Genomic DNA, 25,919 nt, shown 5'->3' with positions numbered 1-25,919 from the left:
CTAGTGTTGCGAGTTATAAGAACACCTTAAAACTAATTATTTTAAGCTACTTAATTGAAAATCTGTGGTTCAATTCACACATTCACTTTTCCCTCCACACACACACACACACACACACCTGAAATCTAAGAAGAAATGGATCCAACAAAGATTGATTTTTGACAAAGTTGTTTTTACTTTGCAGCACAGAAGTCATTTGAGCCCAAGACGTTTCTTTTAAGTGGTTTGAAGACAGAGCATATCACACAGGGCTCTCATAAAGTCAATACTGCTGCAGTACACATTTGGTCCTTCTTAAGCAAATACACTCACCCACACTTCCCATTAACCTGCCGTTACTGCTCTTCCATCACTGTGCATGATACAGGAACTAATGTATCTCTAATGCATCATGGGATATAAAGCCGCTTTGAACAGCTTTGGGTAGTTTACGCTGACCTACAGTCACCCTTTGTGGCTCGGTCTTTATTGGCTATGCTGGAGACTAGACAGTAAAAGGGGTTAAAAAGACAGATATCTAATCCGATCACCCCGTGCCCCTCGCTCTGATGATACGAACAGGGACCCTCTCTCATGGCTGTCAGATGCACGAAACCAAGCCACCTTCCTCACCCCGCCGACATGAACAAATACTTGCAAAGACCAATAACTGACGTATAGATATTTACTTCCAAACGCTTTTTTCTTTTACAATAACAGAAAAATGTAACCCCCCCCCACTCCCACCCCAACATATATCCACTATGCAAGATACTTTTGAATATGAATCGTCATTTCATTTGGCATCTTTGGACTATAAATCAACATGATAAGCAGTGTGTCGGGTATTAACTGTATATTAGGCATAACCAGTGTTTAGTGCAACATCCAACAGAATGAGATTTGATAAAGCATAGCCCCCTCCCTGAAAACATCCCACAATAACTATAACAGATCTCTAGGTATATCATGAGCTTCCTCGAGAGGGCAAGCCATGCACGTGGATGACCGGCCAGCCCATTGGCGTTTAACGTTTTTGAGAAGGGTTTCTAATTTGAATTGTAAGATTTCAGTTGTCGGCAGCGTCGTCGTCTTTGATAATCAGGAGTGTTGTGGATGCTCGGACTCTACTCTACGTCTCCGAAGCAGTCTTGCTTCGTGCGCTCCATCTCGGAAAAGTCAAATTCTGAGCCGGTCATCCTCTGGTAGATGTCTTTGATGTCGTCACAGGTGGTCTCGAAGTGAGTTGTGGCATCGTAAGTACGGGAGATGAACATCTAGAGGGGGAAAACAAACCGCGGTCAAAGAGGCATTTTGATGTGGTTATTATTTTATTTTTACAAGACTGTATGTGTGACCTGCTCCATCGAAAGCAGTCGCAATGAACCGAAGACACATTTTGAGTTGTACGCTGCTGGAAAGAGGAGATTCATAGCTTTCGAATGATATCAGGATTGTTGTTGTACTCCGAATATTAAGCAAAATACGTCGCATTATATAAAGACTGTCCCCGAGTCCTCATTTTGAGAAAAAGGCCTTCAGAGTTTCCTCTCCTCTGGAATCCATCGATCTGATTGGTTATCAGCAAATGATCAAAGTAATACGGAGGGAAGATATTTTCGTTTGGATTACTGGTCTGGGGGAAGCTTGCGAGAGAGTGTGTGTGTGTGTGTGTGTGTGTGTGTGTGTGTGTGTGTGTGTGTGTGTGTGTGTGTGTGTGTGTGTGTGTGTGTGTGTGTGTGTGTGTGTGTGTGTGTGTGTGTGTGTGTGTGTGTGTGTGTGTGTGTGTGTGTGTGTGTGTGTGTGTGTGTGTGTGTGTGTGTGTGTGTGTGTGTGTACTTGTGTGTGTAATTTTGTGTTTGTGTGTGAGAGAAAATAACTTCGAAAGATTACAAAAAGGTTTCCCTCGCACCGGCTTTGTGTTTTTACAGGCGGCAGGAAACGTATCTTAGAAGTGTTTCCTGTGCGGGTTGTTTTTTGCTGACATTTTACTTTCACTCAACAACAGGACAAAAGCCAAGTGCTGCAAAGACGTAATGAGGTATGCTTGTTAAATAAAAGCCAGGTCAATTAATGCCTTATTCTTATTTTAAACCCAACTTTGATCGAGGGTATACTAAAGTATCCTTTTTATTGAGCTGACTTACTATGCAGACGTGGACACGCATGATGAAATCTGAAACCAACAGGAATGCTGAGCTAGGGTTTTAAGGTGCAACAGGAGTGTCGTTATATTAGTTGGGCCATTGTCTCAAAGGCAAGCTGTCTCAGGTCCGGAGCAGGTATACAGTCAATTGTGTTTCTCAAGCTTTTCTCTAGCTGACTTCCACAGAGCGTTTCGAGTTTGAAATCCTCTTAAATGAGAAGCTGAGGACGTCACTGTAAGCTTGCTTTGGCTGCGTCTGTCTATCCGGAGTTGGCTTCTCGATATAAATATATATTAAATAATGTATTATATTACATTATTGGCTCTGCATTTGATTATTATCAGTTACAATAATAACTTCATAGTTACCTACGTCTGAAAGCAGAAGTCTCATTGAAAGCAAATATTTAACAATTTGGAATTTTGCAGCAGTGGGCGGCCATTTTGAACGGTGCCTTGCTCAGGGACACCTCGGCAGCACTTGGTCTTGCCGGGACTTGAACTGGTGACCTTCCAGTTGCCAAGCCAATTGTATTGTGTATAATATTCTTTGCAAGCTCTTGTGGGGCCTCATCAAACGAGGTCGCGGGCTCTGGGCTTCGACTCGCCCGTTGTAAAGAAACAGACGGTGGACAGGACAGAGTGCTCGAGCGGTAGAAGAGGGGTCGTACCTGGCTGTCGGTGCCCATGTCAGTTGGTGCGTACTGGTCACTGACGCTGACAAACTTCTGCTCGATGGGCTTGATTAGCTCCAGGGCTGAATCGATCTCCTTCTCGGGGTCGCTCGTCTCCACCGTGGTGCTGATGATGGCGATATATTTACCTTGTGCGGCCACGTTGTGAGCAAAGGAGACCAGACACACGTAGATGTCTGTACATTGGAAACAAAGCTGCTGGTTAACCTCTGTTGCTTAGCAACTAAATTAAAAAGGTTATTATAAAATGTTGTTTTAATATTATGAAGATGCATTTCATTTGGTTTAGCTGGAAGTCATAACTGGGTAATTTCTGATGATAGGAATATAAAAGCAGACGGTTCACAATGGACTTCACACATTTGTTGTTGTTGTTGTTTTCAATATTTAAATGAACAGAATAATATCATAGGTTGGTCAAACACCACTCCTTGCTCAAGCTTCATTTCCCTTATCTGCAAATCAACCGTTCTATTTTACTTGGACATCTACAGACGACTCCGCTATGATAAGGACACTATCTTCAGAGGAGACTAACGGATATGAAAAGCGTAAAGACGCGCTCTCATTTCCTGTGTGCGCTCACCGTGCTTCCTGCCGACCTGGCTCTGGGGGATGATGATCTGGCAGGAGTTGACGTCACCGGTGTTGGCGATGGGGTGATTTAAGATGCAGATGGCTCGGATCACCTGACCCACTTTGGTGGCGCGGTCCATCGCGTAGCTCGGGTCGCAGATCAGCTGCTTGCACCTGGCGATCTGCGGGGGCAACAGCCGGAGGTCGGATGGTTGCCAACGGGCATTCAAACAGATTTGAGAGCAGAATACTCACCTCTCCCTCAGACTTGACTCCCACCACCTTCCCGTCCTCCACCACGATCTCCTCGATGGGCTTGTTCAACATATACGTGCCGCCGTAGATGGCACTCAGCCTGGAATGATAACATATTAGTTATTAAACACAAACGTTGGATCTGATAACAGATAGGAGACCACCGATTTCTTTATTTGCATTTAACAGCAGTCGATTAACAACGCTGCGATATCAAATATATGGGACTCCCCCAGACTTGTTGTATACACACATATTACACATCTGTGACTAAGGAAGAGGCCCTTACCTGGCAAAGCCTTGTGGAAGCTCTCCCAGGCCGTACAGTGGGTAGAGGTATGGGCTCTTTCCATGCATGGCCAGAGACTCGCTGTACAGCTTGATCCTTTTTATCGTATCGAGGCACGGCTGATCCAGGTAGCTACGTGGAGAGAGACGGAGAAGATATCAAGCTCCATCCATCACATGCAATTAAATAATGAAATACCAAACGAAAGGAAACCGACTCGTCTGTGCGGTGGAGGGCCAGGGAGTGGCCGGTGAAGTCCATGACGTCCTGACCCAGACTGAACTTCGCAAAAACGTCCCTCATTGGAGTCTTTGTGGGGTCGATGCCTTCCATGGTTTTGGGGTCCTCCGGGTCATACTTGGCGACAAACTGAAGGAAGTTTTTAAAGCGCCTTTTCTCAAATAAGCCCATCAGACCTTTAGGAAAGCAAGAGTTTGAACTTGAGTTGATTTACAACAATCAACAACAATTTACAACAGCATTAGTACTTTGCTGTACTTAGTTCTGATGAACTCTTTAGTTCTGATGAACTAAAGTACAGATCGCGTTCACACCGGAATAAGTCCCTGAGGGTGGATTAGGCAAATGAAGCCGCTGACGTCACTTCTTCGGGTTTACTGGCAGGCCGCAAACCACTTCACGGCGTATACTGCCGCCCGAAGCCCCCGGCCAGAAACGCCGACACCTCCTCATCTCCACCGCTCACATGTTTTCTTTTGTGTTGCCATAAGTTAGTCTCTCTCCGTTTGTGCGCTATGCTAATGCTAATAATGCTAATGCAAGGGAAATAAAATGGCGGCTTCACAACACTTTTTGGGAGTTTGCAATCCGCCCAGCCAATCAGAAATGGGAACCTTTTTCCTCTCTAGCAGGGACAGAAAAGGGGGTGGAAGGTTCTCTGAACTAAGTTGGTGTGAAAGCACATTTTCGGAACTATACTGGGAAAAGTACTCCGGTGTGAACGCGCCTACATGCAACCCGCTTCTAATAATGTGACACAAAACAAGGCGTGAGCAGAAAGGCAAAGGTCTTCTTTCAGTGCAACTTTAGAAAGACACAAATGCAGCTCATCAATAACAAACTATTCCCCGACGGCTTCAAGATGTCACACGTTCTTTTTAAAACCCCCGTTTGGTTGATCCTCAGATGACTTACTTGATGACAGCGCCTCAGCCTCAGTGGAGGGGACTTTATAGATTTTGCCCTTCTTGTACACATAGCTGCCCTCAATCACTTTGAAGTCCAGGTACTTGGTCACCTTGGTGATGAGCAGCATGCGCACCAGCTGGCCTGAGGGAGAAGATGCAGACATCAGCGTTACTTTCACACACATAGTTAGGATATTGCTAATCCATGAAACATTGCTCTAATATCAACACCAATGTCATAAAGACACTTTAATGATGTTGCCGTAGTAACTGTGGCAGGTGGTTCCTGCTTGTATTTTAAGATGTTTCATATACTAAAACCATATAGAAGTGATTTTCAACCAGCGATCCGGGAGAGGTCGTCGGGTGTGCCGTGGGAAACGGTCTAAATGTCTTTCCTTTCTGTAAAGCACTTTTAATTGCCTCGTGTTTGAAAGGTGCTGTATAAATAAACTTGCCTAATCTGGTTCAAAACAACTGCCATAAAGCAGCAATAACAGCCTCCATTCAAGTCACAAGATAAAGCGGTGTGTGATCTTAGTAATACCGTTGGCCATGAGGAATTTAGGGATCAGGTCCACGTTCCAGTCCCGGCCTTTCCCCATTGATTCACTCGGTTTCCCCGGCAGGTTGAAGCGCTTGTAGAGCTGAAGGGAGACACAGAAACCGTCACGACTCGCATGCTTCAGCTGCAGCAGATGTGGTAACCATTAAAAAGGAAACTCTTTGCATAGCGACGATAGGGCTGCACGATTTGGGGAAATAATCTAATTGCGATTTTTCTGACAGATATTGCGATTCGATTTGCTCCGTTGTTCCCCGTTTTTAGAGATTTGGGTACGGAGGAAAAGAGAGAGGGTTTTATTTCCTGACGCTGCGTGAGTTCCCCGACACACCGTTGATGTAGAGAAGACATCAACAAGTGCATTTTGCATGATAGGTCCCCTTTAAAACGAATATTTAAAAAGTAGATATACCGGAATAACCTGTATTGTTGTAAGTAATGAGGAAGTAGAATGAAAGGATATTATTGTATAGACATTCTTTCTAATTAAACATGTGTAGACTTTTCAGTTCCTGCTGATTCTTTCAGTTCTACTTCACTATAAGACTAGGTTTTAAATTCTGTTTAAACTCTGCTTATAAATCAAATCGTGTTTGCCAAATCCTAAAGCTTCTTCGCCTCTCAGATCCCACTCATGGAACGTTTCTTCCAGGGTTGCGGTCAGAAGTTGGCTAAACGTGCTTCTTTCCGACCCTGAAAGCACGTGCTTCACCGGGAAGAAATCCCACAGCACCCTTCTGCGGCCAAAAGCATTTAAAGACGCCAGGCCTCGAGTCTGTAGCTTTCCCTCGCAATGTGAACGACTTAAAGCTACAATACATCACTGACAGTAGTCTAACCTGTCTAAATCATGAAAGCCTTCAGGTTGTAAGAAAAAATCCATTAAAAAGGCGGAAAATATGTCACATGCAACAAATGTGTCAAATATCATGCAGCCAAATATTAACTTTTCCCTTTTCTCAAACTTGTTAAGAGAATGAAGTCCCCAAACATTCCTGATTAAACTTTAACATGTTGGAGGAGGTGCTGCCGTACTGACATGTATTGTTTATTATGGACATTTTTGTTTTAGCTGACTGGGTTTCTAATTATTTGTTTGTTTATTTTGTGTACGTCTGTTTGTCGTCTGTCTGTGTGGGATTTTGTTTGTCCTGGCAGTATTTACATTGTTACTCTACCTATTTCTCTATAAGCAGGGTCTCTGCAGGAATCCTGAAGTCAGATGTAAGCCCCTTCCCATACATTTTAAGACCTCATCACCACTTTGAGTTCTAACCGGTTACCTTGGCGACACACTTTACCTCACATTGACTATATACAGTATTGACTGTCCTTCCTCCTTATCTTCCAACCATTTGGACGCAAAAAAAATATATATACACGAACTTACATCTTCCAGAGGCGTGATGGAGGCACTCTCCGCTCCATAGTAGGAGTTACGGTCCATGTGCAGGACCTTCTTCCCCTTCACCGACATGATGCCTGACAGAATGCATTCCTGTGGGAGGAGACAGAAGAGGAGTTAGACCGAGACCCGAGGGATGCTGGGGAAATCCACAGACATGTTTCCTCCTAACAACACAGCATGTGTCATTACGGCACTTAAGGTTAATATCGATTTAACAGGCTCAACAACAACCCCTTCATAAATATAGCTGCAGGCTCCAAATCGTAGCTCATCAGATCAGCACCACAAGCTTTAACTGTCTTCAACACTTGTTTTATTGTAAGTCTTCTAGAGAGCCTGCTCGAGTTTCCCGTTTGTTAAATTGCCTTAAATCCCCTAAAGGTTGGCTTAAAGGGTTGGGTTTGACGATATAGCCTGAAGGGACAATATATTAAACTATTTGAAAGTCAACTCGAGGGCGTCCAAAAATATTAATGATTCGAGAGAAGATCGAGAGTTTTTATCGCTTGAAATAACGAAAAGGAAAAGGACATCCGGCTGCTGGAGGGGGTTTGGGAGCCGAAACAGCCGGCGCTTTAAGAGAGCCGGGTCAAGTGATCCGGCTCTCTAACGTAACAAGACAGTGTCTATAAGGGACGGCTCAAGTCAAAATTCAAGCACCCCCCCCCCGCTCCGCTCCGCTCTCGGGGTGGACGCCCTCTCAGCCCCGGTCTGGCGGAAACACTGGGCACACCCAATACCAACATAACGTCAGACGTGCCTGTGTGGAGCTGGGAGGATGATTATAGCTTGAAGTCTCACAGCCTGAGTTACGACGAGGGAAAAATGCCTATGTTTGCGAGAGTCTGGAATCCACACAGTCCAAAGGCCACAATGCGGTTACTGTGTGCATCATGTGACTGTGGACTTGACTCGTTTTACTATAATGACAGCTTACAACACGATAGTACAGGGTATGACGTGCGTCTCAGGTGACTTTCACTCCCTTTGTAAAGACACGGTCGCTTGTTATAAAACACAGGAAGTGCATTTGTTCCTTTTCATTCGCATGACTCTTAAGAGGCCAAAGATAGATCATGCACACAACCTCAATGCAACCCTGACTAGGGATGGGTATCGTCAAGGTGTTAACGGTACTACTACTTTTATCGAGACCGCTTATCGACCCGGTCTTTTAACGGTACTCTTATCGGTTCTTTTGGAGAACTAAACAAATTGTGAACAAAACAAACATTGCTTTTTATTTAAAGTAAATACATAATATTTGACATCAAAAGAAACAACAGTGTTTAACAAATCGTATTAAATAATCTGATGACAGAACTGGAAACAGAATAGCTGAAACTTTAACAAACTAATAACTCGGTTACCTCTAATCATTAACCCGTGTGTGTATCATGGAGTTAACTCCATGTGTTGCTGCGAGCATACAGAACACCTGACGTGGAAACGTTCCTGGTGGATGGGGCGACAGAGCCATCTCCTCCGTGTGTGTGTGTGTGTGTGTGTGTGTGTGTGTGTGTGTGCGTGCGTGTGCACGTGTGTGTGTGTGTGTGTGTGTGTGTGTGTGTGTGTGTGTGTGTGTGTGTGTGTGTGTGTGTGTGTTGCTGCATGTAGCAGCTGCGTGTGTGTAAACTGCCCCGCCCCCTCGCACACAGACGGGGGAGATCTGTCTGGATAGGAAAGCTCGAAAATACTAAAAATAATTATAGAAGCATTCTGCAGTATTTTTGCGTATTAGAAACGGAGTTGACGACACTAAAACTGCAATATAATGTTTGTGTAGCAATAATACATACGACATATTTTTTTACATGTCTCCAGTACCGATAAAAAGACCGATAACGTCGGAGCTTAACGGCACCACGCCACGGTCTTGAATAATTCAGCGCCGGGGCCCGTTTAATACCGGGGCTCGGTACCCCTCCCTAACCCTGAGAAATAACTGCAGTCGTAAAAGGATATAAGAAAAGGTTTGCATTTTAAACATAACTTCGGTTAATCAATCTCAATGAAAGCTGTAATAGACAACAGTCATATTTAAATAACGTCAAAACGTAACGTGGGGTGCGGTGGGAAGCTAAATAGCACATTAGTCTTAAACTCATGTTGCTAATCCATGGTTAGTGAATCCTTCTTTTGGCTTTCCAATATCCTCCTTTTTCTTTGGATTTATCTTTTTAAAAATCGCATGTCCCTCTGCCAAAGCTTCATTACTGAGTTTCTGCTTTTTTCCTAACATGTGTGAGAGACATAGACGGATGTTCATGTTCATGTGTGTTTTTATGGGCACTAATTATTGACCTGTATGACCGTTATATCCAGCAGCAGGGCCGCCTGCAGTGTGCTGTTCTCTAAGGATCGCCCATAAGCATGAAGACACTACTTTGTTCCCTTGTGACCATGAGTAGTGATGTTGTCTGAAAACAGTGTGAGGATTAATGGCAAACTTAATTGCCCCTCTCATAGCCTCAGTGACATACCTACTACTGTACACCCTAGCTTAGTTCCTGATAGGTGCTCTCCCAAAACACAGCATGCCCCCGTGAAGTTGGATTGCACCTATTGTAGGATCTTGCAATGACATTGACTTTAAGGAGTGATGTGTCACCGTCATTCATTTGGCGTGACGAGACTGAAGCCGACCTACAGCTGCTTGTGTAACTACAGGCTTTGACACGGAGCCAGCGACGCGTTGTCATCACTACCTCAGCGACATAGCAGCGGCCATGCTGACGGAGAGGAAAACACACTGACCCAGTGTACAGTCAGACAGAAAGCTAACGGAGTGTCAAACATTGGGACCTCAGTTCAATTTGAAACACTTAAAACCCATAAAAGATCAGAGAGGATGAGACACGGCAAAGTCCAACAGAACACAACCACTATCTCTGCAGTTCAAAAACTTGAAAACTCACATGGCAGGATATCACTATACAAGTTTTTTTACAACACTGGAAAACTTCTGAACACTTCCGAGTGTTTCAGGTCAAAAACAATCTGTGTTGTGATAAAACATCTCTTTGCAACACAGCAGATAAAGTTACACATTCACAACAAGATAAATTAGATAGGAATGTGTTGGATTAAAGGAATTTAAATTGTTCGAGCAGTGTCTGTATTAGTAATGATATCTGTATGATAATAATGCAAATCTTTACATTTCGTAGGTCTTTGTTGTTATTGATCACTTGATGCCTTACATTTCTAGACAAGCTAATCTTTATTATCTCCAATGAATGCAAGCATTGTGTCCATTTCCTTAACAATAATACAGTTTACATGGATACAAATAACAACAACTGTATACTTCTGATTTTCTAAAGCCCAATGTGATGTCTTTATGTGTCTTGTTTTACAAGTTTTGAATGCATTACTGTATTCCACTGCACCAATGCTAGTTTTCCCTTGGTAGTGCCACGGCCTCCTCAATCACTGAAATGCTTCTCTCGTCTCCAGACAAAAAGCTGCTTACTGTGGATCACCATGAGAGCATCCAAATGTGCACCAGACTGCATTTAGGTACAGTTTGATTTCCTGTGCCAAGCCACTCCCCTGATGTGTCATTAGAAGTGGACAGATGGGGAAACCCAATCCCCCAATCGCTTAACCCGATAACATTAAAAAAGGTGGAATTGATGCTATCGAAGGATACACAACGAGTGCATCACTAATATATCATAGTGGAAGTATGTGTATCTAAGTTATTATGAAGCCAGTACTGTGTGTGCAACATAAAAAGGGAAATGTGCCATCTGTAGAGTAGTAAATTGCTTTAATAGAAAAACTAAAACTATGTGAAACTACATTTTACAAACGGTCTACAGGGCTTTTTAAACTGGCAGGAAGTCAGTGTATTTCTCGGTTCTCTGAACTCACAGAGGACTGTACTTTCGGTTCCTCAGTCTTAGTGGAACCACACCCACATTTGAGTTAAATCCGCAGCATTCCTAGAAACTTAACCAGCCCCCTTTCTGTCAGACAGTATCCTAAGTGAATGGGAATGGGAATAGCCCACAAAAAACAAACCTTAAATCAAACAATATCAGAAGTTAGTAGGACACATGGAGTTCAATCTCAACAGATTAACAACACATTGCTAATCGTTCTTCCTCTTTGTACTCTTTGAGTGCAAACTATTGTCTCAGTTGTATATGCTTCTCATTGCTATATTATATTGCAATTTTTCGTAGTGTAAAACCTTGTTTATACACTGTGCGAACGTAATTCAAATGTTTTTATTTAAAAAAAAAAAAGGTATTCATAATGTAACAATTAGTCAACTAACGTACAGATTGGTATATTAATTGAGACTGTTCCATATTATTCTGTATTTAATAATGTTTGAACATAGTTTTTTTTGTACTGAGAATATGTATATATTGTTTTTTACATTATTGATGTTACGTATATATTTATTTTATTCAAGTAATGTTGTAATTCTTGTAGATTGACTGTCCAAATGCTAATAAAGTATCAATCCATCTGTCTATACGAAGACACAATTGTACTCCGCAGCCTGTTGAGTCTACCGCACTGACAGGAGCGGAACAAAAACGTAACATAGCTACATATGGTGCCACGATTTTACTACTATTATTACTTAGCTTTCATGAAATGACCCTAATGTTTGAAAAAGGGTGTTTACTGTACACTGGAGATTAACCGGTGAAGCTGACACGTCGCTATTCTGTTGTTAGCAGGCTAGCTTAATTTAGCTCGGCTCACTTTAGCAGACGAATCATCCGATTATCTTGACGGGGAGCCTGAAGATTCATTTAAGAAAAACGCTAAAATAGCAGTATTTAACAACATAATACACAATAGACACAGCAATACAGTGAGAGTTGATGTGTTATTGTGTCAGTTGACATTTAACTGTTGGTGTCGTTAATCTTCACTGGTAGCATAATGCTAGCAGTTATCTCCCCTGCTCCCAGTTCCTATTCGTTTAGGTTAGCATCTAAGCTAGCTACTTAGCTCTACTGATTAGGCCCAGTTAGCTCGAAGCTAAGACGTTAGGAGCTAACTGCCGTTGGTAACAGGTTGCAAATCACTTCCTGCGCCGATAAACAACAGCTAGAATACTTTCTTACCGTGAGTCCGGTGCCCAACACGATAACGTCGTACTCTTCATTCATTTTTCAAGTCTTTTACGACTCTGCTGCTGAATATCGAGAAAGAAGAAAATGGAGATCAACGGGTCTGGAAATGAGAGGGGCTGCGGCTCAGCGTCAGGCGCCTCTGGTGGGCGGGGCATGGGCCTGTCAATCAAATGAGAGGCAGGGAGGCAAGAGGGCAGACAGAATATGCTTCACTCGTATTTATTTTATGCTTTAGTTGTCTGCATGGGCGTTGAAAAAGTGGTGGGGACAATTTCTCGAGATTTAACAGCGAATGAGAAGACAACATGTGTCCCTCCCCGTCCCCTAGGTGAACCGAAAGCACCTGCATGAAAAACCAATGCACAGACATCTGGACCACCATAGAGTTTTAAAATAATGAACCCCCAACTATAGGTCTAGCTGTGATGTGATTTGTACCTTTATACAGCAACAAGCACACAGGTATGGAGGACAGAACATGACACAAGTGCAAATTAAATGAATGCATAAATACAGGAATAAATAAAGGAATAAAAACAGAAAGGAACACAAAAATACAAGAATAAAGAAATGTGGGAATATATACAGGAATTAATAAATACAAGAATAAATATGGAAATAAATAAATTAATGTATAAATAAAAAACAGAACACACATTATATATCTTTAATGTATTTCTACATTCTCTCGACTTAATATACTTTTCTTTTTTGGTTGGATCCAGCTGCCGTTTTGACAGGAAGAAATGTCCAAACTTTTCCTGTTTACTGTCATTTAAATCTCTGTTTTGAGGCGTGTTACTAGACATATTTTTCCAGAAATGTCTCCTTAACACACTGCCCGTTTATTAAGTGTATTAATGAGGATAGCAAAGGTGTGAGTGATTGCCGGGTTTCAGAGCTCGAGAGGCTATACCTTCTCCTATTTTAGAAGAATGAGGAATTCCACCTAGAAATGGAGTGAAACAATGGGAAATGCAACGTAGTCTCGTTTCACTGTGGACTAGATTAATGATTGACACAGCTGTAAAGTAAACCCAGTGACAGTCATAAAGCCTCTGTATTACTCATCCAATCCTGCTTCGATAGGATTGGATGTTATTGGCCTTACAGTCAGCCAGCAAGGCCTTTAAACATATTAATCCGTCAGGAGCCTAAAACTACATACAATATATGTCATACACATTTACATGGATGCACTAGTATTTATACATAATATCAATTCAGCGGGCACATGTTTAATCATGTCTAAACCTCACTGCAAAGCACTTTCTTAACATATATTTACTTCTATGCAGCACCATTATGGCCTTTTTGTAAATATAAAACACTGAAGCAAGACTTCCATTCAATCCATGTGATTAAGGTCCCTAAGTGGTGTTACTCAAGAATACACAACACAGCAATCTTGACTTTAATCACATTAAATATTTATTAAAAGACTAACAGAACCAGTAGCCGCATCTGTGTGGTATTGTCTATGATGGGTCTGGTGTTCCACATTCAAACACCTGCACTACGTCTGGTTTCTTCGCATGCTGCCGTGCAGATGTGCCAGATGTGTCCTCTGAGTCTTTGAGTCCCAGCTGCAGGAGCGTCATGGCGGCATCTGAGTGCTGCCCGATGCACGCCATGTGAAGAGCTGCCAGCAGAAGAGAGCACAGGATGGGGTTCAACAGAGCTGCAGAGATACTGATTGATTTGTTGTTCGATAATCAGTTAACGGTTACAGTGATTTAATATTAATGTAATATCATTGGGGTTTGTGGACTGACAAGATATTGAAATATCTCACCTTGGACGTTAATGACACTTTATCACTATTTTCTGGCACTTCACAGACCAAATAATAATGAAAAGAATAAAAGTAGCAGTCCTAGTCGTAAGGGGAACATACTGGTATTTATGTATACTTTAATTATTTTTATTTTGACCTTCCAGGAAGCCATTGGTTTGCATAATATTTTGTCTTATGTCGATCCACATGTGCTGTCAATATTGTAGGCTAAGCCTTAGCTGTTGCACAAGTAAATAACACATATTGTATTATTCATAAAGTAGTCTTTTTCAGAAATATTTTTCATAGTTTTTGTTAACTTTGCCGTCATATTGACTGTAAGCGATACAATGACTAACAAATCACTTATAAAAAATAAAGTATATTGACTAAAATGATATGATACTGATTGGTTTAATGTATGTTCAATTTCAACAATCATCAACTCTGGAATCAATATGATCAGTATTATGAATTTTACAAAGAAAGATTGCATTAAGATTTTTATGAATTGTATAAATTGAACTTTGAAATTTGATTAAAAATTCACTTTTATTGATTTAAATATTTGTTAAAATAATATTTAGAGAAGGGAAGGTAAAACAATCTTAAGAGGTTCATATAATACCTTTTTACCACAGTGTATGTATTATGTTTCGGTAGTGACCATTTTTGGGAGAGGAAGAACATTCCAATACAGTCTGAAAATACGATATAAACATGTACGGTTCTTTTACTAGATATGTGTAATTTAGATATGGGACAAAATATATATGGAAAAAGTTTTGGGAAAAAAACATACAAAAATGTCAAAATATTTCCAACCTTACTTTGGTCCAATTCGGTAGAATGGCCCAAATACTAACAAAGCACTTATATACTAATAAAGGACTGGCTTATCTAAAGCCAGTTGAGTAGCACTTGTAATACTTGGCTCTATGAAACCTGATGTTCTTATATGATTCTGTTTTCTTCAAGGTTGTATCTTCCTGGTCGAACGCACTTATTGTAAGTCGCTTTGGATAAAAGCGTCAGCTAAATGTAATGTAATGTAATAATAAGTAAGCAAGGAGGAAATACTTGAGTGTACATTTTTAAAACTAGAAATGTTAGCTTTGAAGCCTCTAAGGTTGTAAAGATATTTATGGTTTGAAACCTCATTTTCAGCAGATTTCTGTTTGTTAAAAACCACTGTAGTCGAAGTTTAAAACTGCTCACCAGTTCTTCCCTTTGTGTCCCGAACATGAAGATCAGCCCCGAACTCAAGCAGTGTTTTTATAGTGGACGTGTGGCCCTCCTGAAAAACACAGATTAAAATAAGAAAGACATTTTATCTCCACGTCGCCCCAGCAGGGGAAGAAGTGCCTATTCACTATCTGACCTTTGCAGCGTAGTGCAGGGCAGTGAGCTGGATGTCAGTCGTCCTCTGGTTCACGTCTACATTCAGCTCCTTCACCAGGAAGCGCAGCGCCTCGTTCTGCCCGGTAACAGCAGCCTGATGCACCGCCTGAGCCCCGACACCGTCAGCTGCTGCTGGAGACGCCTGCAGACAACAGTTATTGTTATTTTGTTGTACGATAATGAAAATAAAGACACATCATTAAGAAATGTTAATGCGAAAATAATCAGAAGCCTGGGGAACAAAGCAGAAGATAAGATAGACGACTCAGATCGTGTTGCAATACTAAAACAAAAAGTTTCTAGAGGGCCCTAATATTATAGAGAGTGAGTAAGTAACATTTATTTATAAAGCGCTTTTCCCAGACTTAGTCACAAAGTGCTTGACAAAGCATTAAAACATCATACGAATCATAACAGATTTAATGACCACACAAGCCACGTGTTAAGAAGTCCTAAAAACACAGGTTACCCAAACAGGAGTGTCTTTAGATGGGGTCTACAGAGTCTAGAGTCAGCGGACCGTAGGTGTGAGTACTTGCCCAATTGAGCAGAAGCTGATTTAAAAAAGGCCTTTTTTTTTTTACCTGGTGTTTTTCTAAAAGCAGCCTGGCTACAGAAACGTGTCCGGTCCTCACAGCGTCCATGAAAGGAGTCGCTCCACAGCTGTCAGGACTGTCGGGGGGGTAGACACATCTGGGAGAAAACGGAAGAGACAGTCAGACAAGTGGGAGAACTGCAATACACTGTATGTATTAGGGGTGGTGGAAATAATCGATACGGCATCGATACTTTGCGTGGCTATATTGTATCGATACACGGACGCCAAGTATAGATATTTTATTATATTATAAACTATTCATATTTCAATTCCACATTAAAGTTTTTGATAACAATTGCTTTTTCAACCCACGAGAAGATGGTGCTGAGCTTTTTCTTGCGCAGTCATGACAACGGGTAAAGTCAGTGGGATTGGCAGGAAGTTAGTCACACAAAGATGGAGTCAGCGGAGAAAGATATCAGAAATGCAATATATCGTATCGCAATACTTAGCATATCGCAGAATCGCAATACTATCGTATCGTGGCTTAAGTATCGCGATAGTATTGTATCGTGGGGAGCCTGGTGATTCCCACCCTTAGTATTTATATCCCAAAACAGGGGTGGGAAATGTAAGTAAACAAACTATCTTTCCAGCTTGGCTACTACTGGTTTTAATTCATAATATTTAACTTTCTAGTGTTTTCTATTTGTTTTATGTGAAATATTCCCCATACAAAATGTTTACATACCTCTCCAGCAAAATGCTAACAACGTCCTCGCAGCCGTGCATCGCTGCATGATGAACAGAGAGAGTACTGATTATAATCTGACAATGAACACAAAGACTCAGTCCTTCACTCAGTGATCACCTGAAACACACATTTGGTGAAGCTAAACCACTGCAAGTAAACCAGAGGACGCTTTACCTTAAACAGATGTTATTAATGTAGTAAAACCACAAGGGGAAGTGTTAGGAATTAATTTGACTTTATGACAGAGACGTTATTGAATATTGCATTGCAGTCTGCTTACAAAGACAACAAGAATGGAGTAACACAGACTCGAGTGCTACAAGATGTAATGGCGTAAACCAGAGCACGTCTTACCTGCAGTGTGTAGAGGTGTCCTCTGCGTCTTGCTCTCCGTCCTCCAGACGTCCGGCCTGATAAGAAGCAGCTGTTTTATGACCAGAGGATCCCCCTCCCTGCAGGCGATGTGGAAACAGTTCCAGCCATCTTTGTTTCTCAGAGCCGGGTCAGCACCGAGACTCAGCAGCTCCTCGATCACAGAGAGGTTTCTCCTGGTGCAGGCCATCATCAGGGGGGTCCTGAGAGAGAAGAGAGGCTGAAACACTCACAGAACACAGGGGTTGTTGTTGTTGTTTTTCTTGTAGATATAGTTAATTTTTTGTTTTTGTTTGTTTGTTCACCATGTAAAGCGGTCTTGGGTCCCTTGAAAGGCGCTATACAAATGTACTCTATTATTATTATTTTACAGGAAATACTGTATACATATCTATAAATAGAAGAATCACGATAACATTTCTAAATAATTGTCTGTGTCAAATCTCTATTTTTTCCCTCTTTAGTTTAATTTGGACTAGACAGCATCAAATATACTGTACATTTTTGTCGTGACTGTTACACTTTTACATGCATTACATCCCATAATAAGTGATTTTTCTTGCATCACAGAAAAAGTAATTACAAATGTGAATGCAAATAATGGATAACAACATTTATATTAATATTCACGTCTCATATCGTTCAATTTGACATAATTATTAAGTTGATTTTGAAGATTTTACATCTTTTACCGTGTTCGGACAGTGAAATAGTCAGCAGGATTTGGGATACTGATTAATACAGAATATAATAATTGTGCACCGCAAGAAATAATTATGAGTTTAGAGGAACAGAATATTGTTTTAAGCTACTTAAAAAATAAAACAGACCTTTACAGCTTGTTGTTATCTTTGACGAACTCGTACAACACGAGGCACACATTAAGCCACAGTCGATACGAAGAATGCTTTCTTTGTTTCTTCATAACCGTTTCCACTGTATGTTATACACGCGTTTTGTAAATATATATAAAAGGGTTAGTTGTCGGTCTTTACAAAAACAAATTAAAAAGGTCCTCCTTCGAGCCGGAATTGAACCAGCGACCTAAGGATTTCAGCTATCCGCCTCTACAGTCCTCCGCTCTACCAACTGAGCTATCGAAGGGAACTGGCATTAACCATCGTGCAGTTAGTATTTAAAGATCACGAGGGCACAATTTCTCCTCGTTTTTAAAATTATTTTTGACTCATGTATCCTCACCAGTCAGCTTTCTTCAGACTGTCCACTTTGGCTCCTTCATGGAGAAGATAGCTAACACACTCCTGATGTCCCATAGAAGCAGCCTCGTGCAGCGGCCTCTTGTAGTCATTGTTGTAAACATCCACATCCACGCCAACCCGCTTTATTAGATACTCCACAATGTCAAGGTGTCCCTTTCTGGCAGCGTAGTGCAGCAAAGTGTCTCCTGACCGACCAAAGTGTTTATTACGGACTGTCTGAAGAGCCACGGAGCCTCCTAATGTTACCTGTTTCTCCAGGGAGTTTAGCTGTCCCTCCTGAGTGAGCTTTACCAGCTGTTTTAATGTGTTTTCGTCCATGCTGGGTGCAGGTTAAAGGCTGCTGCAGGTAAACAAAGTCACTAGCTGGTCAATTCATAGAAAATAGTTAAGCTAGGCTTCTTCAAGACATGCTGGAATACATTGTTTACCAGTTTTTATTGCAGAGTAGGAAGAAATTAAATGGCCAACCATGACCTTACACTGTGACTGCGTTACCAACAAATAAACTATAACAATATGCAGAAACAAACTAAATCCATTATGAATATTTGTTTAATTATTATTATATAGAAAATATGATGTTATTTGAAAGTAAATAATGTTTTCGACTTAAAAGACAACGTTTGATACACAAATATTTATGATAGCACTTATAATTTATAATGAAAGCACAAATGTATTTAGTAACTACAAATAATTTATTCATATATGTAATTTATTCGTGTTTATGTACTCAAGTAGAAGAAACTTTAAATAAGGAATACATCTTAGTCGTCCTTTTCGGCAGACCGGCACCCTAGGCATTGTGGGAAATGTAGTTTTTGTGACAACGTGCGATTTGGCTCGTTAAAATAGTCCCAAACTTCTTTATCTCGCTTTTTTCTTCCATGATATTACAATACAAGTAATCTGTCAAATCGTAGCTTTATACATACCTATGTACGTGTGTGGCAATGCCCCCTGGTTTAAATGAAGCTTATAAACACATTTCTTTCTCTCACATCGTGACTAAAGTCCTTTAAATAACAGCAGAAAACCCGTAGTTTTCACAGCAGATGTAATTAAGTTTTCAGTGTCACTGCTGGTTCTGTTAATTTGTGAGCGCTAATCCAGTGTTTGGCAAAATGTCAGCAAAAGACTCAGCGTTGGTGAACAAGATGAGTCACATCTGGAGGGAAGAAGGAGGGGGAGATTTTTTTTTGGGGGAGACCGAAAAGTGGGTTTGTTGGTCAGAGTCCTGAAAGGTTTTACAACATGGACCATGAACAGCAGGAATGAAACTGACCGCATTGCCACCTTCTTTGTCTGGTATGTACATTTATGATATATTACATTTGCTTTGATTGTGCTCCTTATTGATGATTTACACATCAGACCAACAGGGGCACACCTCCTAATTCACTTCTTCTAAAGTGCATTTTAGCGAAAAACAACACAGTTCGTTTTTGTGTGACATAATGGTCTGCAAAGGCTATTGTTCATCGCGTATTTCGACACATGTTTTGTTTATTTTGACCTAGTTATGCAGCTTTGCTGTATGTGTTGGACAAGAGAACTTTCTGTCCTTTTACACTGAAAGAAATATTTTCAGGACAATTTAAAAATCTGCCCTTTTAACTTTTCATTTGATAGAAACATCAACATTAACAACTTAACTCCAATATAAATCAATAAAATGTTACAGCATTGTGAAGAGAGTTTCAGATAAAGTAGACTACTCTATCCAGGTTAGGTTTTTTTTTTGCAGTGGGATGATTTAATTGGTTGGGTTTGGACCGGACCCACACCCCCTTTACCTACACTTACATTGTTATATTGCAACTTTTTAGGAACTTCTGGAAATTATTCATGTATTTAAACTTATCAATGATCCCTGGGTAGAGCAAATAAACTATTAGAAGACAGGAGATCATCTTTTTACTGATATTTAATGTAATATATTAGACAAAATCTTCAAATTAAGCTTACAAATGGAGGATTTGCATCTGTTGGTGCAAAAACACTGACATTGCGTCTATAAACGCATTGAGATAGGATAACATATCACATGTAAAAGTATTGCATTGTAATTTTTTTTGAGTTTCGAGTGGATTACCAATGAATTTTTTCAACAGACCGGAGACAGTGTGTTTGGCCTCCAGCATCTGAACCTAATCCGGTCCAGATGTTTTTGTGCTGCTCTGTGTGACAAACAATCTAGAAAGCAATGCATGACTAATTGTCCTGTCCTAGTTTAGTTATCAGGTTTCTAAGGAAGTGGTTAAATGTAAAAAACAGACGTCCACCTCGAGCAGGGGTGTCAAACTCAAATTCATTGCGGGCTACATTAGCATTAAGGTTGCACTCAAATGGCCGGTTGTAACTTTAAGACTTTATAAAAATACATATATGAATATGTAATATATATAAAATAATGTATTATATTACATTATTGCGTCTGCATTGGATTATTATCGGATAGGGTAATAACTTCATAATTAACTACGTCTGAAAGCAGAAGTCTAGGGAAAATAATTGCAAGTCTCTTCAGTGAGAATGTCACAAAATGATTTAAAAAGAAAAGCCAAATTCTGAAAAAAAAGTAAAAAATAAAATAAGTGACATTTAAAAAAAAGAAAAGTCAGATTCTGAGATGCATTGTGGGACATGTAGTTTATTGGCAACGTTCTTCTGTAAAGTAGCATGTAACCGCCATAACAATCATATTTTTTGCAAGCTCTTGTGGGGCCACATGAAATGAAGTCGCGGGCCAGATTTGGCCCCCGGGCCTTGAGTTTGACACCCCTGACCTAGAGGGTGAAATGAAATGATTTTTGAGATGTGGGACGGATAAGATCTGCTTTTTGTCCTTCATTGTTTAAGCATTTATATTCTGTAGCCCTGGCATCAGGAAGGAAGGAACTGGTGGAAGGTTTTAGAGAAAATGCAGCCACATGTGTCCGCAGGCCTCAGGGAGTTTACTGCAGGTCAGGTTAGCTGGCAGTTCTGTGTGTCTTTGACATGAAACATATCTCTCACTGTTTTTAAATCATAATTTGAGTGTGTGGCAATCTAACCAACCCCTCGAGTAGCCTTAAAGGGGCCCTATTACGCTTGTATTGCGTGTTAGGTTTGTGTGCAAATTCCAAAGCTTCTACTGGCTAGCGCTCCAACACATTGTACGTGATAAGCTAAGGGGCGGGACATCTCTAAGCAGTTGACCAATCACAACAGAGCCGGCCAGCTAACCAATCAGAGCAGACTGGGCTCTGGTTTCAGACAGAGGGTGAAAAGAGGTGCTGCAGCACAGGCAGTATGAGAAAAATAAATAAATGTTTGAACATTAAAGCGTGGAGACACTACATACTAATATACACCTGAACATCAGCAGGAGAGGACTCTTTAAAGTAGAGACACTACATACTGATATACACCTGAACATCAGCAGGAGAGGACTCTTTAAAGTAGAGACACTACGTACTGATATACACCTGAACATCAGCAGGAGAGGACTCTTTAAAGTAGAGACACTACATACTGATATACACCTGAACATCAGCAGGAGAGGACTCTTTAAAGTAGAGACACTACATACTGATATACACCTGAACATCAGCAGGAGAGGACTCTTTAAAGTGGAGACACTACATAGTGATATACACATGAACATCAGCAGGAGAGGACTCTTTAAAGTAGAGACACAACATACTGATATACACCTGAACATCAGCAGGAGAGGACTCTTTAAAGTAGAGACACTACATACTGATATACACCTGAACATCAGCAGGAGAGGACTCTTTAAAGTGGAGACACTACATACTGATATACACCTGAACATCAGCAGGAGAGGACTCTTTAAAGTAGAGACACTACATACTGATATACACCTGAACATCAGCAGGAGAGGACTCTTAAAAGACGTTGACACTAATGATTATCTTTTTCAGCTGAACGGAGGAAGCAGAACAGTTAAATGTCTGTGCAGAAAAGCCCTGAATCTTTAGCCATGTCTTTTGACTGTTCATACATGAGGCCGGTCATCTTAGTAATACATATTTCAAACGTTGTACGTCACTTTGAGCTTCAGTGTCCATACCCCTCAGAAGAAAAGGCAACATCCTTCAATGTGTTATTGTTCGGCCAAGGAATATTTAATCTTTCAACTTCTCTTGAGTGACTTAATAGCTCTTTTGTTCTGTGTGTTTGCAGCTGTTGTTGGAAGCAACGATGAAATATGGCTCTCCTGAGAAAAGGTAAGTGAAGATAAGTGTGGTGTGAATGCAAAGTGGCAGGTTTACCGTCTCAGGTTGTAAACACTTCGTTGAGGCAAAGAAGCTACGTCTTCTCCAGATTTAATTTGGGTAAAGTCTGAAAGGAACCCCACATCTAGCGTGTGTGTGTGTGTGTGTGTGTGTGTGTGTGTGTGTGTGTGTGTGTGTGTGTGTGTGTGTGTGTGTGTGTGTGTGTGTGTGTGTGTGTGTGTGTGTGTGTGTGTGTGTGTGTGTGTGTGTGTGTGTGTGTGGTAAAAGGAAGATATCCAGTGTGTGTGTGTGTGTGTGTGCATGTGTGCGTGTGTTTGTGTGTGTGTGTGTGTGTTGGGGGAGGGTGTGATGAGGTAACCATATGAGAGGCTGTAAGGAGTAAGGAAAGCGTGTGTGTGTGTGTGTGTGTGTGTGTGTGTGTGTGTGTGTGTGTGTGTGTGTGTGTGTGTGTGTGTGTGTGTGTGTGTGTGTGTGTGTGTGTGTGTGTGTGTGTGTGTGTGTGTGGCTTAGCCTAGCATTACTATAATTGTGGGGACCTAAATCTGTTTACACAGTCACGTGTGGGGACTCGCCTCCCTTATGGGGACATATTGGAGGTCCCCATAAGGGGGATCATTCATTTTAGGGTGAAGACTTGGTTAGGATTAGGGTAAGGATAAGTCTCCAGGAAATGCATGGAAGTCAATGTAATGTCCCCTGAAGTGATGTATACATGGGGTGTGTGTGTGTGTGTGTGTGTGTGTGTGTGTGTGTGTGTGTGTGTGTGTGTGTGTGTGTGTGTGTGTGTGTGTGTGTGTGTGCTGGGGGAGGGTGTGTGTGTGTGTGTGTGTGTGTGTGTGTGTGTGTGTGTGTGTGTGTGTGTGTGTGTGTGTGTGTGTGTGTGTGTGTGTGTGTGTGTGTGTGTGTGTGTGTGTGTGTGTGTGTGTGTGTGGTAGGGGTGTAACGGTATTCGTATTCGTCCCGTACCGTCACGGTTCGGATGTCACGGTTCGGCACATGCAGTCACACGAGGAATACGCCTTTTTTTTTACGAGTGGGAAAAAAGTCTGTCATTCAGGGCAGCATCCACTACACTATTTATACTCCAGGGGGCGGTATTGCGCCTAAAAGCTGTTTGCCAGCCGCCCTTAAACAACAAATGAAGAACAAGAAGAAACACAACAACAAAACTAACTAACTACAAGAAGAAGAAAAGTTAGTATGGCGATTTCAGATAACACACAGGAGCTAGAACCCACCTGCTTCTTTTAAATCAGCTGTGTGGGAACATGTCGGGTTCCCTGTGGACTACAATAAAGATGAAGTGTGCGAGTGGTGGAACCGACGAGGACGGTGTGTCGGCGTTGTTCTACAGCGGTGCGGTATGCTAATGGGAACACACCAAACATGCTAAATCATATCAGAAGGCATCACCCAGATTTGCCACTCACCGGAGCCCGGTGAAAGACAGCAGCTGTTCAGCAGCTGATCCCCGCTGTTTGTAAGAAGCCAATAGACATGAGAGCCGAGAGACCAACATAAATAACGGAAGCTTTTGGCATATGTTTTTCAACGACTTTGCGCTCTTGAAATACTTTCTTATTATTTATGATGTAAGACATTCTTTTTAGTTTTACAGCTTGATGAAACCTTTTTGTTTGACATCAGCCATTATAGATAATATGGCCATCTGAGTGTGTGGTACTGTTTATGGTTTGTTTTTAACTGTTTAATACAGTTAATTATTCAAAATGTCAGAGTTCCTTATTTTGAAACTGAAACTTGCACTACTGTTCAAAAATAAATAACAAACCTGGAATTATGCATTTGGGACTTTTTTTTGCTTTTTCTTGTTGTACCGAACCGTGACCTCCAAACCGAGGTACGAACCGAACCGTGACTTCTGTGAACCGTTACATCCCTAGTGTGTGATAAAAGGAAGATAGATACCCAGTGTGTGTGCGTGCGTGTGTGTGATGAGGTAACCATATGAGAGGCTGTCGGAGTATCCAGCCAGTGTGTACACAGCACTTGGGACTGAATGCAAACTCGTCAGCTCCGTAAGTGAAACTGGGATTTCCAAAAATATTACGCGTGCTTTCCATTCGTTAACATTTTTTTATCTCACCGTCCAAAGCAATCCAAATATGTGTGCTATAAATCCTACATCTGCCTCCCAGGGGTCAGTGAGTCCTGCATATCTCAGGTGCAGATGTAGTTATGGCACCTCAAAGAGACGTGATAAAAGTGTCCGGGGGAGATGGAATCCTCCTTTAGATCTGGTCTGGAATAGATAGTATATCTTTTCTGATGCCATGAGAAAAAGCATGATCCTATATATCAGTAAACACAGCTTTATGTTGATGCTAAAGACCCAGCTTACAGTCTGATTGGATACCACCTCGTGTATGTCTGAGTCCTCTGTTTCCAGTTAACCAGATCCTGGTGGTGCTCCTGCTGCTCATGGTGTGTCTCCTGCTGCACAGCTCTCTGCTCGGAGCCCCGCATCGACCCAAACCCGCAGGTACTTCCACACGGGTTGTATTTCAATCTTTGTAAGGCAAATTAAACTGACTTTAAACGTGTATTGTATGTATAAGCAGAGATGGCACAAGTACACACATCCTTTACTCAAGTAGAAGCACAGATACTCGTGTTTACAAATACTCTGGTGAAAGTAGAGGTACTGACTAAAGTTCTTTACTCAAGTAAAAGTAAAAAGGCTTTGAAATGTACTTAAGTAAAAAGTACCCATAACTAGCAGCATAACTAGAAATGTAAGAAGTAGAAAGTACAGGTATTTGAGTTCAACATGTAAGAAGTAGAAAGTACAGGTATTTGTGTTCAACATGTAAGAAGTAGAAAGTACAGGTATTTGAGTTCAACATGTAAGAAGTAGAAAGTACAGGTATTTGAGTTCAACATGTAAGAAGTAGAAAGTACAGGTATTTGAGTTCAACATGTAAGAAGTAGAAAGTACAGGTATTTGAGTTCAACATGTAAGAAGTATAAAGTACAGGTATTTGAGTTCAACATGTAAGAAGTAGAAAGTACAGGTATTTGAGTTCAACATGTAAGAAGTAGAAAGTACAGGTATTTGTGTTCAACATGTAAGAAGTAGAAAGTACAGGTATTTGGGTTCAACATGTAAGAAGTAGAAAGTACAGGTATTTGTGTTCAACATGTAAGAAGTAGAAAGTACAGGTATTTGAGTTCAAAGTGTAAGAAGTAGAAAGTACAGGTATTTGGGTTCAACATGTGAGAAGTAGAAAGTACAGGTATTTGAGTTCAAAGTGTAAGAAGTAGAAAGTACAGGTATTTGGGTTCAACATGTAAGAAGTAGAAAGTACAGGTATTTGTGTTCAAACATGTAAGAAGTAGAAAGTACAGGTATTTGTGTTCAACATGTAAGAAGTAGAAAGTACAGGTATTTGAGTTCAAAGTGTAAGAAGTAGAAAGTACAGGTAT

At 41.1% G+C, this 25,919-nt stretch overlaps 2 protein-coding genes, 1 long non-coding RNA gene and 1 other non-coding gene across 4 annotated transcripts; 1 reads left to right on the top strand and 3 right to left on the bottom strand.

Moving 5' to 3' along the window:
- Window positions 1-151: 151 nt before the first annotated feature.
- On the bottom strand, window positions 152-12,333 carry gdi2 (GDP dissociation inhibitor 2). Its single transcript, XM_034074759.2, has 10 exons — window positions 12,158-12,333; window positions 7,044-7,151; window positions 5,636-5,735; window positions 5,096-5,230; window positions 4,158-4,356; window positions 3,941-4,072; window positions 3,652-3,751; window positions 3,407-3,578; window positions 2,797-2,996; window positions 152-1,256 (listed from the first exon to the last, which is right to left on the bottom strand). The coding sequence occupies exons 1-10, from the start codon at window positions 12,200-12,202 to the stop codon at window positions 1,107-1,109; spliced, it is 1,341 nt and encodes a 446-aa protein (XP_033930650.1). The 5' UTR covers window positions 12,203-12,333; the 3' UTR covers window positions 152-1,106.
- A 569-nt stretch (window positions 12,334-12,902) lies between these two features.
- ankrd16 (ankyrin repeat domain 16) lies at window positions 12,903-18,660 on the bottom strand. Its single transcript, XM_034074763.2, has 7 exons — window positions 18,209-18,660; window positions 16,991-17,211; window positions 16,634-16,676; window positions 15,929-16,037; window positions 15,325-15,486; window positions 15,162-15,240; window positions 12,903-13,808 (listed from the first exon to the last, which is right to left on the bottom strand). Exons 1-7 carry the CDS (start codon window positions 18,544-18,546, stop codon window positions 13,645-13,647), a joined length of 1,116 nt encoding a protein of 371 aa, XP_033930654.1. The 5' UTR covers window positions 18,547-18,660; the 3' UTR covers window positions 12,903-13,644.
- On the bottom strand, window positions 18,025-18,112 carry trnay-gua (transfer RNA tyrosine (anticodon GUA)). The gene is given in 2 exon segments: window positions 18,025-18,060; window positions 18,076-18,112. It is a non-coding gene; the product is annotated as a tRNA-Tyr (tRNA).
- Window positions 18,661-19,444: 784 nt separating the features above from the next.
- On the top strand, window positions 19,445-24,969 carry LOC117439057 (uncharacterized). Its single transcript, XR_004551131.1, has 3 exons — window positions 19,445-19,536; window positions 22,420-22,463; window positions 24,883-24,969. It is a non-coding gene; the product is annotated as an uncharacterized lncRNA (long non-coding RNA).
- The last annotated feature ends 950 nt before the right edge of the window (window positions 24,970-25,919 follow it).

The sequence above is a fragment of the Pseudochaenichthys georgianus genome, chromosome 23 (assembly GCF_902827115.2).
Source record: "Pseudochaenichthys georgianus chromosome 23, fPseGeo1.2, whole genome shotgun sequence".
Taxonomy (NCBI): Eukaryota; Metazoa; Chordata; class Actinopteri; order Perciformes; family Channichthyidae; genus Pseudochaenichthys; species Pseudochaenichthys georgianus.
The sequence above is the reverse complement of the archived record's forward strand: the minus strand, read 5'-3'. Positions and strand labels throughout refer to the sequence as shown.